At 43.4% G+C, this 13,093-nt stretch overlaps 2 protein-coding genes across 2 annotated transcripts; one reads left to right on the top strand and one right to left on the bottom strand.

Moving 5' to 3' along the window:
• Positions 1 to 6: 6 nt before the first annotated feature.
• Positions 7 to 4,348, bottom strand: LOC149501009 (uncharacterized). Its single transcript, XM_089734560.1, has one exon. The coding sequence runs from the start codon at positions 3,490 to 3,492 to the stop codon at positions 97 to 99; it is 3,396 nt and encodes a 1,131-aa protein (XP_089590686.1). The 5' UTR covers positions 3,493 to 4,348; the 3' UTR covers positions 7 to 96.
• Positions 4,349 to 11,608: 7,260 nt separating this feature from the next.
• Positions 11,609 to 12,803, top strand: Cpr100A (Cuticular protein 100A). The gene has a single exon (XM_028179031.2). It carries the CDS (start codon positions 11,660 to 11,662, stop codon positions 12,503 to 12,505), a length of 846 nt encoding a protein of 281 aa, XP_028034832.1. The 5' UTR covers positions 11,609 to 11,659; the 3' UTR covers positions 12,506 to 12,803.
• The last annotated feature ends 290 nt before the right edge of the window (positions 12,804 to 13,093 follow it).

Below are 13,093 nucleotides of genomic sequence, written 5' to 3'. Positions count from 1 at the left end.
CGGTGAGCGACGAACGGTCGATACGACCTCGACCCCGTTCGTAGCCAGGTCAATACGGTGGCGCTGTCTGTCCAGAACACTCTCGCGTCTGGTTTTCTATAATGTTTTTCCGTGACGGCCGCGGCCATGCGGCTGCTCATCACGGCGGCTTGTAGCTCGAGACGCAGTATCGATGTCGGCTTTACGGTTGCGACTCGGGCTTTGGCTAGGGAGGTCCTCATCTCCCTGTCGGGCGTCTCCACGCGCCAGTACAACGCGGCGTCGTGGGCGTACTTGCTCGTGTCCACGTACGTGTGGAGCTTGAGGTCGGCGGCGTCCGGGTACTGCAGTCGGTTCTTCACGCAAATGGCGGTTGCAGGTGAGCTTGTCGTGCCGAAGATGATGGACCTCATCCGGTATTCTATAGGCTCTTGTGAAGGGTCCTCCCTCCACAAGTACCGGAGCGCGTTGCGGTCCTCGCTTCGGACGTCTATCTGTAATAACATCTCCGCGATGTCCGTGGAGACGGCGACGGCGTGCTGCCTGAAGCACATCATCGCTCCGGGCAGCGACCGCAGCAGGTCCGGGTCGGTGAGCAGGAAGTTGTTTGGGCTTCTTCCCTCTAGTTTTCGCAGCGGCGTCGTGCACGATGCGAGGCTTCTTCTGCTTCGTCGGATGTGTTACGCCGAAGTGCGGCAAGTACCGGGTTCGCTTCTTCGTACCCGTCGACGGAGTTACTTCGGCGTATCCTTTCGCTACCAGTGCATCCATTTGTTGCTTGTAGCGCTCTTTCAAATTTGGATCCTTCTCCAGTTTCTTCTCTACGGACGTCAGGCGATTCAGCGCGGCTTCGAAATTGTTGGGCATCTTCAGGCCCTCCTCACGCCACAGCAGTGCGGTCTCGTAGCGGCCGTCGGGTTGCTGTTGAGTGGTCTCTCGCAGGATCTTCAGCGCGCGCTCGTCTGGGTCATTCTTCGGTGTCTTGGCGGCGACGGTGAGTCCCTCGATCGCGAAGTAGTGCCTGAGGGCTTCGTCCATGTTCGCGTCGGCCGTCGTCGCGTGTGCCACGAAGTTGACGCGCTGTCTCTTGCTTCCCGGGTGTGCTCCGTGCACGACCCACCCGAGCGGAGTACGAGACGCCACTGGTTGATCGCGTCGTCCCGTCCGCATCTCCTCCGTCACCAGCAGGTGCCAGTTGTCTTGGCCGATCAGGATCTTCGGCGAGGCGTAGCTCGTTTTGAAGTGATGGCGGAGGTCGGTGAGGTGATGGCACGACGCGAGGACTTCGATGTTCAGTCGCTGTGGTGTTAATTTTAAGCCGTTGACTGTCCGTAGGTTCAGGTCTTGCGGTTCCCCCGTGCGTCCGCATAGCTTCAGCGGGACGCGTCGTGAGCGTGTTGCGTCTATCTTGTTGTCTCCGATGGCAGTGATGAAGAGGGGTTCGATCGGTCCTTTGGCGCCCACTCGTCTCGCGAAGTCTTCGTCAATCAGCGAGATCGTTGACCCGTCGTCCAGCAGGGCCCACGTATCTGCCTCTCCCGCCGGTCCGATGACAGTGATCGGCGCCATCTTCAGGTAGGCTGTCGCACTGCTTGCGGCCCACGTCGAGGTGACCGCCTCTTCCTTCTCTGCTGGTTTCTGCCATGCTGACTTCTTATGCAACAGCTCGTGGTGCGTGCGTTCACAGCTGTCGACACCGCACTTCTTCTTTTTACATACGTGTCCCCGGGACCGGAACCGTAGGCACCGGAAACACAAATTTTCGCGCTTCGCCGTATCCCAGCGCTCGCTGACGGCTGCTCTCTTGAATTCGGGACAATCTTGTGGGATGTGCCCCGGCTTCTGACATGCTACGCATTTCCTCTCTTCCTTCGCTTGCGTGGTGTGCGTCCTCTGGGGCATGTTCACCATCTTCCGCCGACCGCTGGTGTTCTCCACTCTCGTCTCTGGCTCCGGCTGTGCGTATGGGCTGCACAGGTCCGCCTCGCGCTGTAAGAAGCGCGACAGCTTGACGAGGTCCGGTTCTCCCGCCGGTTGAGTCGCTGAGAATTCGAACCAGCGGTGGCGTAGAGTGGACGGCAGCTTCTCCGATGTGATGTTAGTGAGCTCCGGGTTGTACATATAATGTACGCGGTCGAGGGCCCTCAGAGCGGCGACGACGTTGTTCACCTTATTCGCGAATACGCAGATGTCCCTCGGTGTGTCCGTGCAGCGTGGCAGCGCGCGCAGTCGTTCCAGCTCCGTTGCGGCGATTGCTTCTGGACGTCCGAAGCGCGATTCTAGAGTCCGCATGATCTCGGCGGGCTCGGTGTAATGCAGCAACAAGTTTTCGACCGCTTCTCTTGCTCTTCCTCTCAACGTACGCCGAAGTCTCGCAGTGTTCTCTGCGGCGCTGTAGCTGTCCGCTGATTCGGCGTAGGCGACCTTGAAGGAGAGCCATTCTTGGTGCGATCCACTGTACACTGGAAGCTCCCCGTAGTACCGATGCGATGGTCCGGGCCTGGCTTGGCGGGCGGCCGTCGCGATGGCAGCTGCTAGTTCGGCGATGTCGCTCTTCGGTGCGACAGGTACGGCAATCGGTGCCGCGGCAGGGGCCGGTAGCTTCAGCTGTTCTATTGGTGCGGGGAGTTCCAGTTGCGGTTGCTCGATGGTGGCTGGTGATCCATGTGTTGGCTGCATTACTCTTTCTTCGACTCCGTGTAGCGCGATCGATCGTTGTTGACTGAGCCATGTATCGATGCGCTGTGATTGCTCGTTCTCGTCCTCCGTGAGTGTTGTGCGCGCATCTTCCTCCTCTTCAACGAGCGCTTCGGCTTCTAATGTTGAGATGCGGGCGGCGGCGAGCTCTGCTTGGAGTCGGGCTTGTTCTTCCTTGGCGCGGAGATGCTCTTCTTTGAGGCGCGCCATAAGCAACAGCCGTTGTGACTGTTGACTCGACTTTCTCGAAGATCCTCGTACTGGTGGCGCCATCCCGTCGCGGAGTGTGGAGCCTTCTTCTGTCGTCGAGATTTTGGCAGCGGCGTCCGTGATGTGGGACCCGTGTACTATTTGATTGGCCGCGAGCGCTGACTCCTTCTTGTTCTGGCTCGCGGATACGACGCTCTCCGTTGCTGCGTCGCCTGAAGTTGTTGCCGGTGTCGCGGTGCTGGGAGGTCTGACCACTCGACGACAGACCCCGCTGTTCGGTCCCGTTGGCGACGCCGGCGAGTATTGCGTAGGCAATATTTGGCGGGAGGGGGGCATCGCTTGTGAGCCCCGCGGCACTCCCGGACACTTTTCCACTTGGGAGGAGGGTGCCGCCGTCGGTGGCGGTCCCTGCGTCACTCCCGAACGCGGCGCGGTTGACTGGGAGGAGGTTGCCGCCATCGGTGGCGGTCCCTGCGTCACTCCCGAACGCGGCGCGGCCGACACAGCTCGTTGCTGTGCGTCTTGTGAAGTTGAGCCCGAGACAGCTTCGTTGCCGGGCCGGTCAAGGCGTGACGACCTCATCTTCTCGGACCGTGTGAGCACCATTTCTTCAATCTTCAATCTTCAATTTTCTTCGGTTTTCCTCAAATGAATCCGGCTCTCGAAGGACCAATATTCCGGACGGCCACCGCTCAGGTTTCGGCCACCACGTGTGATTTTTAGACTTCTTACTCGTTGAAACGTGGTGGCTCGAGTATTGCCGCAGTGGCTGTCGCGGAACGGGTGCTGGGATTGGTTCGAGGAAAATAACGAAGGCTTCAAGTATGGCGTTCACACGGTCCTCGTGGCTTGACCGGCGCAGGGCGTAGGAGCGAGTCTTTTCTTGTTCGGTTGGCGCTCTCCTCTTCTTCCGGAGAGGTCTTGACTCGTCGGCTCGCTGTCTCGAACTGAATTTGCGGCGAGGTAGGCCCCTTATTTATGGTCGCCCACACGCACTCGGCCAGCGCTATTATGAGTCCGAGCACGGTGGGCGTCTATTGTTCTCTCGGCCGCCTCGCTCGCCTATTGTTTTGCCTAGTCGCTCTATTAGTTGCCCGTATTGTGACTCGCTCCTGCGTTCCCACGCCAAATCAAAGACCACGAGGGCCAATCTTTATTTTCAAACAAATATTTACAAATTTACTTATATCTATTTTCCTATTTTTAACTATCTCTATTCACATTTATTATTTCACAACATATCCGTTTATTTGGATGTCTATTTATTTTCGCTGTTCTTGGCGAACATATCTCTATTTAACTATTTACGGACATTTCCCTATTATAACTATTTATTCTTCAACTTATTTTAACATACTATTCATTTATTTGTTACGGACATTTTTCTATTATTTTACAGCCAACCTATAACTATATTTTCTATCTACTTTTAAAACTATCTATGTCCGTCGTGAACAATATCTATTTAACTGCATTTATTTATGTCCGTCGCGAACACATATAAGTATTATGGAAAATCAATAATTATTATAAGAAGAAAAATATTTTGTACTTCAAAGAAGCTTTGCATTAGTTATTTCATTTTATCTTCAGGACAACAAACCTTTTTATCTTTAAATATAAAACCCCTAAGTCGATTTTGACATTACACTTTCTTTTCGGCACTTACACTAAAGTCCAAATTGTAGTTTGTATACAATGTTGCGTACGTACATACGTACATAAGCTATTTCCTCCATCCTACTTTCTTGCCGAGTTACAGTTATTGCGAGCTTTCACGAGCTTTTTTCGTGAGTTCGTTGCATAACTATAAAAGGTGAAATGAAAAACGTGATGGCGGAGATCGCAATTTTTCGGAAAGGTCTTCGGTAATCTTCGTTACGTTTTTGTACGTAATTTTTATGCAATTTTATTATTTTAAACTATACGAGAACATGAAAATCGTATCGCAAATAAAACTGAAACTATTCATATTTTACGAAATCTAGCTGACATAATTACAGAGAAAATTGCTTCATAAAATACACACATATGTACATATCTATAGAAAGCACCTTTACTGCATATATGAGCGCTTTTCTTAAGTTTTCCTTTGCGTTATGCATGCCTGTGATATAGCTTGATATATTCACTGGTGGTAGGACCTCTTGTAAGTCCGCACTACCACCCTGCCTATTTCTACCGACAAGCAGTAATGCGTTTCGGTTTGAAGGGTGGGGTAGTCGTTGTAACTATACTGAGACCTTAGAACTTATATCTCAAGGTGGGTGGCGCATTTACATTGTAGATGTCTATGGGCTCCAGTAACCACTGAACACCAGGTGGGCTCTGAGCTCGTCCACCGATCTAAGCAAAAAAAAAAAAAAGATTAATAGAGCTCACTAGATGTTACAACTGAGATTAGCATATAGAGGCAATAATTTTAAATCAGAAACTGTCTTTATGGAAGATAATATTATAACAAAAATATCAGATATAAAGGCTATAGTTTACAGATGACTGAACCTTTTGCTATCGTGTGTTTGATCAAAATTCATGTTCGAAGCTCAAATAAATAATAAGAAATTTCGAGATAATATACGTGCTTAATTCGTTACGTAATTTAATTTTTAATAATTAATCTTGTCTTTTTTTTAATAGTTTATATTAGTATTTAATTGAGTACAATCAATATTTATGTTTGATTTAGAAAACGAAGCGTTATTTAAAAAGAGTTCCACAGGCAGCCGTAGGTTTTGTTAGGTTAGCCACTGCCTAAGAACACGTTACACAGCCGTCTATTTCTGCTAGGAAGCAGAATGGATTCCGGTTCGAAGGGTGGGCAAGGATCCACCATTCTTATGGATCAGGGCACGTGGCGTCACGCACGTTCTCTACGGCCTTGGGTAACCACTTACATATCATGCAGTTCAAGAACTCGTCCAACAGTCTAATGCAATCTTTTACGATACAATTTTATTAATAGTGAATTTATGTTAGAGCAATTCATTTGATGGTTGAATTTTACAATAAAATCACACATCGCGGAACTGTACGGCCAGAACTGGTTCTCTTTCCGCAGCCCACAGTCTAAAAGATCGCGCCTAATATCAAGTTATTTTGATATTTTTTTATTGCTTAAATGAGTGGACGAGCTCACAGCCAGCCTGGTGCTAAGTAGTCACTGAAGCCCACAAACATCTACAACGTAAATGCGCCACCCACCTTGAGACCCTAAAGTCTCAGTATAATTAGTTACAACGGCTGCCCCACCCTTCAAACCGAAACGCATTAATGCTTCACGGCAGAAATAGGCGGGGTTGTGTTACCTGGTGTTACCTACACGTCCGGACTCACAAGAGGTCCTACCACCAGTAATTACGCAAATTATAAATTTGCGGATTTGATTTTTATTATGTTATTCTTTCACCGTGGAAGTCAAACGTGAATATTTTTAAATACGTATTTCATTAGAAAAATTGGTACCCGCATACGGAATCCAAACACCGTTGCATTGCTACCTACGAATGCACCGGACGTCTTATCCTTTAGGCCGCGACGACTTTCAATCTTATCAATAAAGTAAAATGATTACTAACATCATAAATTTATTAATTTTCGTATCTTATTATTTTATTCATTATTGTTTTTCAAAATAGTAAACAGTGTAGGCTGGTAAAACTAAATACCAATATAGACAAAAGATATTTATTGTCTTCCTAATCTATATCTACAAAAAAACTACAATTCAAATATTCCATCAGTTAAATAAGTTGAAAAAATAATCTAGACCCAATCAACGGCAATTATGAACCATAGATAAAATAATGAAATTAAAACTAAAACAAAGAAAACCCTTGTTGAAAAATCGTATTTATACAATAAATACTATTCTAAAATAACCTTCATGTTCATAAGAGACCATCTACATCTTAAACATTTGAATAAGAAGAATACGCTATTATTATTGTAACCGTATATGGAAATTCAGAATAAAATAATAGGGGGGCCATAGAAATGTTCTTTAAGGGATCGTACGAATACCTACGTATCATAATCAGGCATTTTAACTCGTTTGGGTTTATAAGAGACCTTGATCACGAACGACCAGTGACCTTTTGCGGAATATTCGATATAAATGCGAGCAATTTATATCGCACTTACAGAGCACTGAATATAAAACATGCAAACTGAGTTTTCACAAAGCATATTTGTTTGTACCTACCCAAAATTTAAGCATTTATTTCTATTGTTTTAAAGTTTAAAAGTTGTTTTAAAGTTTAAATACAAGAACGAAAAAAAGAAAAATAGCTTTGACCGGTATTCAAACCCGCATTCAGGCACAGTAGTGAATCACTAACCTCTAGAGTCTAGACTGATAAGGCGATGAAAATAGTTAAATTTATTAAACTTTGTAATTGTGGTGTGCTATTGAGACAAAGCATGCAGTAAATTCGGTTTTCGGTTGGCTCTGCTCCTGGTATTGCTGAAGTCCATGGACGACGATAACCATTCACCATCAGGTGGACCGTGTGGTCGTCTGCCTACAAGGGCAATATTTTCTTTTAATTTCATAAAAAAAATCATAAACCTAAGTAAACATTTTGTATATCCAATAGAGCAATTGATTTCTAACGTTTAAAAGAAAATATAGAGCTTAAGATCTTGAAAACACGCTCGAATAGTGATGTTATGTGAACATAGTTGAACTGGACCCATACTGTGAATTCAAGTTATTTGAATACAAACACTATGTAACCTCACATTGGACTAGTTACATAACTGGAGCACGGCTTGCGAGTAAATTAATATATGAAACCAAGGTCGGTAATGTTGACATATAGACTTACATGTTAGAAATTGTACGCCAGTTGTATCTAAATTTTCTAACTTAATTATGAGTATATTATGAAATAATTAAAATGAGCTGAGAATAGTACTAAAAGCTATTATGTTCTTTACTTTATTGTGTATATTACTGTTTTTATATCTACTCTGGTTTATTATTTTACATAACTATTTATTGAATACTGGCAATAAGGTGGTATAACAAAGCTTCGCGAATAGGCATCGCCACCGTATTTTACTGGTGGTAGGGCCTCTTGTGAGTCCGCGCGGGTAGGTACCACCGCCCTGCCTATTTCTGCCGTGAAGCAATAATGCGTTACGGTTTGAAGGGTGAGGCAGCCGTTGTAACTATACTGAGATCTTAGAACTTATGTCCCAAGGTGGGTGGCGCATTTACGTTGTAGATGTCTATGGGCTCCAGTAACCGCTTAACACCAGGCGGGCTGTGAGCTCGTCCACCCATCTAAGCAATAAAAAATAATATATTATATTAATTTGTGCCACGATGCAGTCATGTGTAATACTTTGAAGGGTGAAATGGTCATTATACAATGCATACCTCCGGCTAAATTATTTATCAATTACCCCACACGTTCACTTAGTTAAATAATTTAATTCATTAATTAGTTTTGTGTCTGTCGGTGTAATTATTTGGCCTTTTGAGCAACACAGCAGCAGCGAAACATGATTGAGAGTTTGATGCCTTGCCAAGTAAAGCCGGCTGTGTCGTTCGAAGGCACTATTATATCAAAACTTTAAATTGATTGTTCTTTTTTTTCCAATAAAAAAAATAATCTCATTGTTATGACCTAAACTCAGTCGAGCAGCTGTCGTTGCGTAATCCACATTTCTTTTAAAGTAATGTACATTATCCGGTAAGAATTTCACGGTCGAGGCCGCTACATTATTTTAAGCCGTTACAAAAATGGTAGGTCAAATGCGTCGGTGCACAGAATAATTGAACATTCCTTTGTAAATATATATTTCATATTATGCTTACTTAACTTCAATTTTGATTCTATTTTTGGCTTTCTTCATTCAATAAATATTAAATAAATATAAATATTAAATATTTACTAACAATCACGCCACGTTAACTGGTCCCGTGATAAGTTCGTAAAGAACTTGTGTTACAGGTACCAGATAACGGAAATAAATGTAAGATTTTTATTATACACATACATATATTTAATATACATCCATAACCCTGGAAAATACATTTATATTTATCATACAAATATCTTCCCTAGGCTGGATTCGAACCCGCGACCCCCTTGTGTAGTGACCATGTCATTTACCGCCACACCAGACGGCCGTTAAACTATGGTACTATCCTTTGAGGCCCTTAAATTTTTAAATAATTTCCAAAGTATTGAGTTATTAAAATGATACCATATTAAATTATGCAGCACAGACGGCTTTTTATGTTCATAAATAAGAAACTACGAGTTTCTTGAATGCCAAAAAAACATCGTTTAACACAAAACACGTTAAATAATTGTAACAGGTATCAATTACAAAACCAGTTTAGTTAAATTTTCCTATTTCGGGGGCTAATAAAACGAGAATCAAGAAATAAATCTCTGGGTCGCTTTCAAAGTTGGTCGTTAACAAATTCTAGGTTGACGCGATAAAGTCTGAAGCTTAGATAGCACTATGTTCATAATCACTAATTCATATAAGCGGAAGTAATTAACCTAAATGTTATAATCATTGTAAATCAATACTAAAAAATATTTCATACATTTCAGTATTCCAAAGGAATTCGTATTTTTCATTGCGACTTGCGTCATACGTACAAGGCTATTTTAAAGATATAGAAATAGATAAAATTGTGCAGCACCTTTTGAAACTATTTAACATTGCTCCCATTCTCTTGTGCCAAATATGATTATTTTATGACGAACAGAAAATAGTTCTTTATTAATTTATAACGCAAAAACAAGTAATAAAGCCAGTTATTTTTATTATCGTTCGAACCGAAACTAATGATTGCTTCGCGGTACTAATAGACTTACAATACGCCTGAAGCCATCATGATCTAAAGGCCACGAAGCCGGGCTTATTCGCATCAAGCGATAATGTTAACGACCAAATGCCATAGGGTTCTATTATTTTAAAGGAATACATGCCTGGCACGTGTTCATAAACTTCCACAGTGAAAGAATATTAACGTGTAATAAAAATAGAGTCCACTAAATTTAGAAATTTGCGCAACTACAAGTGGTACGGTGCATTCTAAGACAGTCCACGTATAATTGAGACTTCCACGTAATGTTTCAAGGTTCACGTTCTGATATTTATCAATGCAATTAAAAAAACAAAAAGTAAAAGTGGATACTGGGGTTCTAAATTAAGAGTCGCAAAGGCCAGACTGATGATTATCGTGAAAAATTAATTATATGTTCTTATAGAATTTAGAGAGAGACAGAGAACATACTTTATTGCACACCAAAACATAATTAACATTAGAAAACAGACAACAAGCAGATACGTTTGTACAATAGGCAGTCCTATCGCTAAAAGCGATTTCTTCCAGACAACCGTTCAATTAACAGAAATTCTGGAAAAGATAAAGATACAGCAGGTATGTTGCGGTGTACTATTACTAATTTAGATATTTAGAATTTATTTAAATCCTTATAGTACAATTTTCGTGAGAAAGTAGTCATTCATGCAACTTCCCAAATATGATGCAATATTAGGCAAACGTACACAAATAACTATGACAGACGCCAATGTGTCGTTAAGCAATAAATCATCGCCTATTAAACATGTAAATCAAAATTTCATACACTATGACCCCGTAACTGAACACTTAACAAAGACTAATAAAGAATTTCTCGCCACTAGACCTCCATTACGTAAATAGTCGGTGAGAAGCAGTCATGACTTAGATCTCAGCGATTTAAATTAACATTTTTTACAGAACAAAAGAATTCACAACTGCGGTAATTCCTGGCCCAATGACTGACATAGAGTGACCCGTGTCTTACGCAAGGTTTTGCAAAAAAATATATGAACTATGATTTGATCAAATCAAGCAGCGCGATTTTATAGGAATTGTTACTTGGTTATACAATTGGGGTAATGCAGATCAATACAGTAAATAGTTTATCAAGTAATATTGCTTTCTTATCAGAAATCATAGACCGACTTCAATTCCGATATATATTTTTTTTATTGCTTAGATGAGTGGACGAGCTCACAGCCCACCTGGTGTTAAGTGGTTACTGGAGCCCATAGACATCTACAACGTAAATGCGCCACCCACCTTGAGATATAAGTTCTAAGGTCTCAATTATAGTTACAACGGCTGCCCCACCCTTCAAACCGAAACACATTACTGCTTCACGGCAGAAATAGGCAAGGTGGTGGTACCTACCCGTGCGGACTCACAACAGGTCCTACCACCAGTAATTACGCAAATTATAATTTTGCGGGTTTCATTTTTATTACACGATGTTATTCCTTCACCGTGGAAATCAATCGTGAACATTTGTTGAGTACGTATTTCATTAGAAAAATTGGTACCCACCTGCGGGATTCGAACACCGGTGCATCGCTCAACATGAATGCACCGAACGTCTTATCCGTTAGGCCACGACGACTTCAAAATATAATAAATAGTGGAAAACGATTAAAAAGAGTAATAATCGAGAATATGTCTTGTTCTATTTAAATTTAATTGGGTCCACCGACTCGATGACATTTAAGTAAGGCTACCGAACTTGATTCAACAGACGACACATGGATTCCTCATTTTAATTCCACTTCCCTGGTCTGCATCCGTTGCGGTCTATTAACGTAAAATATTCGCGGTCGAACCCACGGGCCCTTCCAATACACGTCAAGGCCTCAGCGGCTCGTATATAATAAGTTCACCCGCCCGCAACTACATACTTTGTTACTTTCACGCGAGCAGTGCACATTTTGACCGTTCAAAATGTACAGGCTTATTGTGTCCGCCTTTGTCATAGTGGCCGTGTCGTGCCAGCAACACGAAGGGGCCAGACGTGTCCCCAAATACGCAGGCGATCCTAAAACGGCGGCTATAGTGCAAGAAGCACGATACCTGAGCGGAAATGGCGCGTTTGGCGCCGCTTACCAACAAGAAGACGGCATCAACTTTAAGGAAGAAACCGACGCTGAGGGCAACAGGAAAGGCAGCTACTCATATATCGATCCGAGTGGCCAGAGGAAGACAGTGAACTACATCGCCGGCAAAAATGGATTCCAAGCCGTTGGCGATCACATTCCGACTGCGCCTCAAGCTGCCGCTCCTACTCCTGGCTACACGCCTGATCCTCGATACAACTCTCCAGATTACAAAGCACCACAATATAGTGCGCCACAACAATACGTCTCGCAAGCACAGCCCCGCAACTACGGCGGCAAGCCCAATGAAGACGACGGACAGTACTATCCTGAGCTATACGAACAAGAGAACTACGCAGCTCCACAACCGAGATATCAGCCTCAACAACAGTACCAAGCTCAGCCACAATATCAAGCCCAGCCTCAGCCGCAATACCAACCACAACCTCAATACCAGCCTGAACCCCAGCCCCGGTATCAATCTCAACCTCAGTACCAATCTACCAATATTTATACCGGTGTACAACAAGCTCAATATAGTGGTCTTCAAACTCAACAAGAATACTCGGCTCCTGAAACGCGCTCGCAATACTACGAACCAACAACACCGCCCCCCGCGCGTTTCTTTCCTCCTGGCAAGTTCAGTCTAAATAGAGCACCTGACGGCTACTCCTATTCTTTCCACAAAGCGTAAAACTAATTTATAATGTTACCTCGGCGATTTGTATAGGCCGAAACACCTTAAAAAGCATGCATCAATTAGCAATTCGTCGCGTCATCGAGGGGTCGACCGCGAACCACGCACCCGCCACTTGGAAAGAATTTCATAAATGTTGTTTGCTGTGATATTGTGGGTTGATGGACACGTGTGCATAAAATATATTGTTTTTCCTAACTTATTAAGGGAACGGCCTTAAAGTTTTCGGGCCGAGAAAGCGTCAGTGACGGAAACTGAACTGTAAATAAATTTAGAATTATTGACAATAAATAAATGCGAGTTTTAATAATATATTATACATACATACCTATTCTACTGTACTTAATATTGTCGTACCAAATTGTGAAGCTTAAGAAAAAAAAACTTTGTTCAAAAATCATAAAATAGTCATAAAGACGGATCTTTAGTAAAAATAGTTTTCTAGAATAAATATCTAGATTAGAATCAGTAGACTAGTACAACTGTTAAAAAATTCTTATTCTAAAAAAACCTCACCTGTAACACATTAATTATAATTTGAAACCTTTAAAAATTTCGATATCACATCATTAAGTATCGAACCAT

The sequence above is a fragment of the Bombyx mandarina genome, chromosome 18 (genome assembly GCF_030267445.1).
Source record: "Bombyx mandarina strain Sakado chromosome 18, ASM3026744v2".
In the NCBI taxonomy this organism is placed as follows: Eukaryota; Metazoa; Arthropoda; class Insecta; order Lepidoptera; family Bombycidae; genus Bombyx; species Bombyx mandarina.
Note: the sequence above shows the minus strand (reverse complement) of the source record. Positions and strands in the feature narration are given on the sequence as shown.

What these genes read in the sequence shown, in the direction of transcription:
- LOC149501009 (XM_089734560.1), bottom strand. Translation starts at nt 3,492, where the DNA reads ATGGTGCTCACACGGTCCGAGAAGATGAGGTCGTCACGCCTTGACCGG.
- Cpr100A (XM_028179031.2), top strand. Translation starts at nt 11,660, where the DNA reads ATGTACAGGCTTATTGTGTCCGCCTTTGTCATAGTGGCCGTGTCGTGC.